At 58.6% G+C, this 5565-nt stretch overlaps 1 protein-coding gene across 1 annotated transcript in view; it reads left to right on the forward strand.

Annotated features, from left to right (window-relative positions):
* Positions 1–4586, forward strand: part of MOV10L1 (Mov10 RISC complex RNA helicase like 1) — a gene marked incomplete at its 5' end in the record, with an annotated part of 76651 nt that extends 72065 nt beyond the window's left edge. Inside the window, 5 exons of the mRNA XM_021712891.1 lie at positions 2216–2323; positions 2808–2945; positions 3090–3181; positions 3641–3756; positions 3880–4586. Coding sequence (XP_021568566.1) covers positions 2216–2323; positions 2808–2945; positions 3090–3181; positions 3641–3756; positions 3880–4586 — 1161 coding nt within the window. The remainder of the gene's footprint in view (positions 1–2215; positions 2324–2807; positions 2946–3089; positions 3182–3640; positions 3757–3879) is intronic.
* Between the last annotated feature and the right edge of the window lie 979 nt (positions 4587–5565).

The raw sequence follows: 5565 nt of genomic DNA on the forward strand, positions 1-5565 counted from the left end.
GCTTCCCGACCACATCCCTCTGCCTCCTGTTTCTCGAGTCTACAGGCCCACGTGTAGCAGCTGTACGGGGGCTGCCCTGAGGTAGCACTGTTGAGTCACACAGGACACGCCGTCAGGGTCCACAGCCCCAGTGATGTCCCTCTGCCCTGTGGGCGTCCCATGAAGCAGGCCCCCCACGTAGGGGGCATGGGTGAGGTTGCTCTTGAGACAATGATTTGAGACTTGTCCTGTGTTCATTGACCATTTCTTCACCCTTCCCTTAAGTGGCCTGTTGACATCTGCCGCCCCTTGATGATCATCGGGAGTGTTGTCCTCGCAGCTGGGTCTTCCGCATGTGATGGCCACAGGCAGCTGTTGGTTGTATGGCTCAGACACCACGTCAGCTGACTGCCTGTCATCTCTTTTGTTAGGTTTCTGTGTTTCTGATTTCTGTGTGTTCAGATGTATACTTTCCTTTATGGTATGTGCTCTTTGTTTCTGTCTCAGAAATCCTTCCCTGGCTGGAGGTTATGAAGGGCTTCCCCCTTTCCTCCTGAAAGTCTCGATTGTGTGCTGCTTGTGTTCAGATCTTCCACCTGCTTGCAGTGGTCATTGAGTGTGGGCTGAGGGGGATCCAGCCTGTTTTGCCACTGTGTATGATCAGTGGCCATCGGCATTGAGTGACCGCCTGTCTCACCCTAAGGGATGTGTGTTGTCCCTGCCACACACACCATGCTGTCTCCAGGGCACAGTACTCCCCGGGTTCCCTCTGCGCAGCTGGCCTTTCTGGCTCCTCCCTGCAGGACCCAGGCTTTGTGACAAGACGATATCCGGGTATGCACATCCCAGGTGGCAGTGCTTAGCTTTATGCTCTTCCTTGTGAATTTTAGGAATTCCACCTTTTTTCCAAAGATAAGTTTTTTCCTCCTCGGCCACAGTTTACCAACATATCTTAACTGTTTGGGTTTTTTGATTGTGTTTTGTTTTTTTACTTAAGGTTTGTGGCTCTTCCGAGATTCGTCTTCTAGTAATTATTTCAACAGAGACTTGTGGGGCGGATATCTTGAACCTGTCTAAAAATGCCAAACTGCCTCACTCCTGAGATTCAGTTCCACCATTCCCCAGTCCTTTGAGGGGATTTTGCCATTGTCTTTTAGCGTGGCCTGTGCTGAGAAACCTACTTCCTGCCAAGTTTCATATTTATTTTTAAGTAATGCCTTTTCTTCATGGGTTTCATATTTTCCCTTTGTTCTCAATTTTGTATAGTTTCTCCACAAGATAGGTCGAGGTGTGATCCATCCTCCAGGCTCTCAGCTCACACCTGAGCCTGGGCCCTCCTCAGTGCCCCCACATTCCCTCCAGCCCTGCTCTGGAACTGCTGGTGGCCACACGTACACCGTCCCAGCCCGCCCTGCAGCCTCTGGACACTCGGGCAGCGTCCATCCCTCATGTGTCTGGACAGCCCCTGGGGGCTGCCTGCAGGGCGACTCCCGATCACCAGCCCTTCGTCCCTCTGCTGAGCTTATTGTAGTTGTGTCCTTTTTCCCAAGATTTTTTTCCAAGATTTCACATTGGTCCCCCCCCTTTTTTTAACCAGCATTACCTGTTCTTGCTGATGGGTATTATTCCTTTGTCTGCAAGGATCTTAAACATATTCTTGATTGAAGTCCTTGCTGGACTGCTCAGTTATTTCCAGTTCTTTGGGAGCAAGTTCTCTTTGTGGTGGGAACGAGGTGCTGTTCCTTTCCTCCTGGGTGCCCACGCACCAACACCACGGCCCTGGGGGTGTCAGATTCCCCCAGGGAAGGGCTTGGCCGGGGCCTTGGCTGCCTCTGCCCCTCACCTCGGAGGCGCCCCTGGAGCCTGGCCCTGCCATCCATGGGCCTCGGTGTCCTGGGTCCCATACTCGGGCCCCAGCAGCCTGTGAGCGTCCCCGGAGCCTGGCGAGCTGTGGGCCCGGCACTTCCCCAAGACTTCGCGGCGAGTGTGGGTCCTCCACCCCTGCTTGGTGTGCTTGTGGGGAGAGGGAAGACTTGCCCGGGAGACCTGGCTCTCCCAGAGGACGGGTCCCTTTCCCCGAGTGTGTTCTGACCACTTGAGATTTCAAGAACCGACACAGAATCGAAAAGCAGCATCGCTCACACACTGGGACAATTGGGCTTATACTGCGATGTGTGAAGAACTTGTTCGATCTGTGCAGTGTCATCATTAACCTTTCTTCTCATTGGTTTTAAAGGTGGAGAAAATCAAACTTCTTTTGCGAAATGTTGACCTGATGGACATAAAGGTCGGATCGGTGGAGGAGTTTCAAGGGCAAGAGTATTTGGTTATCATCATTTCCACGGTGGGTAGCCCTGTTTCTACTGGGGTCGCCAGTGGGCTGTGAAGTCACTCGCTGTCTGTGGGTGAAGTGGCCGAGGCTGTTTTGTGACGCAGAAGCAGCTGCGGGGTGGGGGGGCGCTCTGGACCAGTGCCAATATCAGCAGTGGCTGTGGGAAGCCTTTAAAGAAACACTCAGAAGGATGCAGAAAAGGGGTAGGAGAAACAGGAGAGGGCTGGAGGGGGAGGGAAAGCTGCTGAGGGCACAGAGCGAGGGTGCGCCATGAGCACCCGTCCTGACCCGCCACCGGCCCAAGCCACGTGCACATGCGCGCAGGGCCTCCCGCCGGCAGACATGCTGCCACGAGCTCCGCTCCTCCTCCTGCTGCCTTGGAGCCAGGTGGGATCCCGCTGCTTGTAACTGCCCCAAATGTTACTTCAGGCCAGATGGTGTCCTCAGGCCCCCAGAAAACTTGCACCATCCATTTTATTGTCTTTGTGTCTTTTAGGTGCGGTCAAATGAAGACAGATTCAAAGATGATCGATACTTTTTGGGTTTCTTGTCCAACTCGAAGAGATTTAATGTTGCAATCACCAGGCCCAAAGCTTTGCTGATCGTGCTGGGAAACCCCCACGTTCTTGTCCAAGTGCGTCTGCAGACCCTGGCCGCTGGCGGGGCTGGGGAAAGGCCCGGTGGCCCAGGATGGGTGCTGGTCCACCTGACCCTGGGGCCATGGACCGCAGACATGGGCCTTCGCCCACTTAACACCAGGCTGCACTTGTGTCCGCAGGATCCCTGCTTTGGTGCTCTGCTGGAATACAGCATCACGAATGGGGTTTACACAGGCTGCAACCTCCCGCCCGAGCTGCAGCCACTGCAGAGGTGAGTGCTTCCCTGCCTCCCTAGAGGATGTGCTGGCTTCGGGACTTGCCAACCCACGACCCACACCGCCACACGCACAGCCTCAGGCCCCGCCTGGCCTCCTTCCTCGGATTGTCCTGGCTGCGGTGGCCACTGTCTCCTGACACTTGGTCGTGTCAGCCTCTCCTGCCCAGCCTGAAGGGGCAAACAGTGCGCTGTAAAGCCCCCCCGGGGAAAGGAATGCCGCCTGCACACATCCCATGGGGAGCCTGACTCGCTTCCTGTCTGCTTCTCCGCCTGCAGCTGCGGCTAGCTGGTGCCCCTCCTGCCCCGTGGTGCTGGGATCATCAGGACCAGAGACGTGTGGGGCGGCCACGTGCCTCGCCGGCAGGCCCCTCAACTGGACCTGGACTAGCTCCGTTTCTGTGTGTCCCATGACTCCTGTCCCTGCCCTTGTCCCTCAACCATGGCTGCGTGCAGGGGCGGGGACCACTGGTTGTCCGAACTGCTCCTGTCCACCCTGACCTCGGCACGCACTGGCCTGTTGCTGCCTCAGGATGGCCACTGCTGCTGCCACCCCAGAAATAAATGCTCGAGTGACCCCAGCTGCCTTTCCACCTCAAGCGACGCACCCATGTCAGCGACAGCCAGGTTTTCACACAGCCTCTGACCCCTGCTGCCCATGCATCTGTGGAGATGGCCCCCATACTCTCTCCCAGTCTTGAGCCAGCTGTGCGCTGGGCTCCAGGCAAGACCTCCAGCTCTGCTCAGTAGGGAGCCGTGGGCCCCTGTGCAGAAGCCCGTGGTGTCTGAGGCTCTGCCTGGGGTACTCAGGCCTGCCCTGGGCCCAGTGCTTTCGGGAGGGGCAGCTGCCTGGGATCTGCTGCAGCCGCTGGCCTCACGCCCCACCACTCCTCGTCCTCTAGGCTTCACTCCCAGGAGAGAGGTTTGCTCTGTTTCCCTTGGATGTGGCTTCTGCCTCGGGAGCAGAAGCCACCGTGGTCTGCAGAAGTGCCCGGTGGCATCTCTCCACCGGTCTGTGGTGGCACGCATTTGGATCCATGGCTCCTGGAAGCGTGGCGGGGGGGCGTTGCAGGCAAATGGTCTCTGCGTGAAGCGTGGACAGCAGGTGGGCAGCCCTCCGCGTGAGCTGCTGCATCTAGGAACCAAGGGCTTCTCCAGAAGGAGCTGCTGGGTGCTCGGAGCCCAGGCAGAGTCCCCAAGGCCGAAGTCAGCAGCAGCCCGTGCTCCTGGGCAGAAACACTTGCTTGCCTGGCAGGAGCCTGGCGTAACAAGGGAGCTCACAGCCTCTAAGCGCCCTCCTGCCCCCAGCAGGAGTGATGGGCCGGTGGAGCCTGGGAGACAGCTGTCAGGCCCTATGCACCAGCCCCGCGGCTCTGCAGGTGGCAAGTTCCCTCCATACTAGCAGGCATAGCTGCCATAGAGTGCCAAGGAATTGACTCTTCCCAAATCCAGGAGCAAGCACAACGTCGAGGAGAGAGCCCCTCATGGCAAGTGGGGCTTCCAGGGAGTTCTGTGCTCACCAACACCTGAAGCAGCTGACAGTGGCAGGCACTCAGGTGGGTGTAGTCCCACCAGACTCAGGATTTCAAAGCCAGGCATGGTGGCTCATGCCGGGAATCCCAGCATTTTGGGAGGCCAAGGCCGGAGGGTTGCTTGAGGCCAGGCTGGGCAGCATTAGGGAGTCAAAAAGCAAAACTTAGCCGACTGTGGTGGTATGCATCTGTAGTCCCAGCTTCTCGGAGGATCATTTGAGCCCAAGAGTGTGTGGCTGCAGTGAGCTGTGACCCTGTCACTGCACTCCAGCCTGTGACAGAGTCAGACCCTGCCTCTAAATAAAAGCGCCAGGAGCCATGACTGTGGACCCAAGTTTGGGCCTGCATCCCTGCCCCGGTCAGCCCGCCCTCTGGGAAGCCAGGGCCAAGGGTCAGCAGCCCGGGAGCCCTCGGGAGCTCGGCGGCCGCAGACCCCAGAGCGGAGCGCCAGCCCCAGCCTCTGGCCTCGGCCTGCACAGTGGTGTGTCCCCCGGGCCAGTGCCAGGTGTGCTGAGGAAGCCAAGGGGCCGGTGGTGGGTGGGGAGGTGGCAGGGGCAGGACAAGGGCTGGCTGGGGATGTGGGAGCCCAGCGGCCACGCAGGACCTGAGAGTCACTGCCCTCCTGCGCAGGTGCTGTGGGCGTGGCGGTGGAAGGGCTGGCCTGGGACGTGGCCTTGGACGTGGGCTTGGACGTGGGGCCTGCTCAGTTGAGGCACTGCCTCACAGAAGCCTCGCAGGGCTGTGGTGCCGGCCAGAGCTGCAGGTGTGCCACTCCCCACTGACACTGCCTGGCAAGGCACAGGGCGGGGCACAGGCCAGGGTGGGGGCAGGTAGGAGAGTGCCCCCCCC

This window comes from Carlito syrichta, unplaced genomic scaffold, assembly GCF_000164805.1.
Source record: "Carlito syrichta isolate Samal-C Ts95f unplaced genomic scaffold, Tarsius_syrichta-2.0.1 Scaffold303691, whole genome shotgun sequence".
Classification (NCBI taxonomy): domain Eukaryota; kingdom Metazoa; phylum Chordata; class Mammalia; order Primates; family Tarsiidae; genus Carlito; species Carlito syrichta.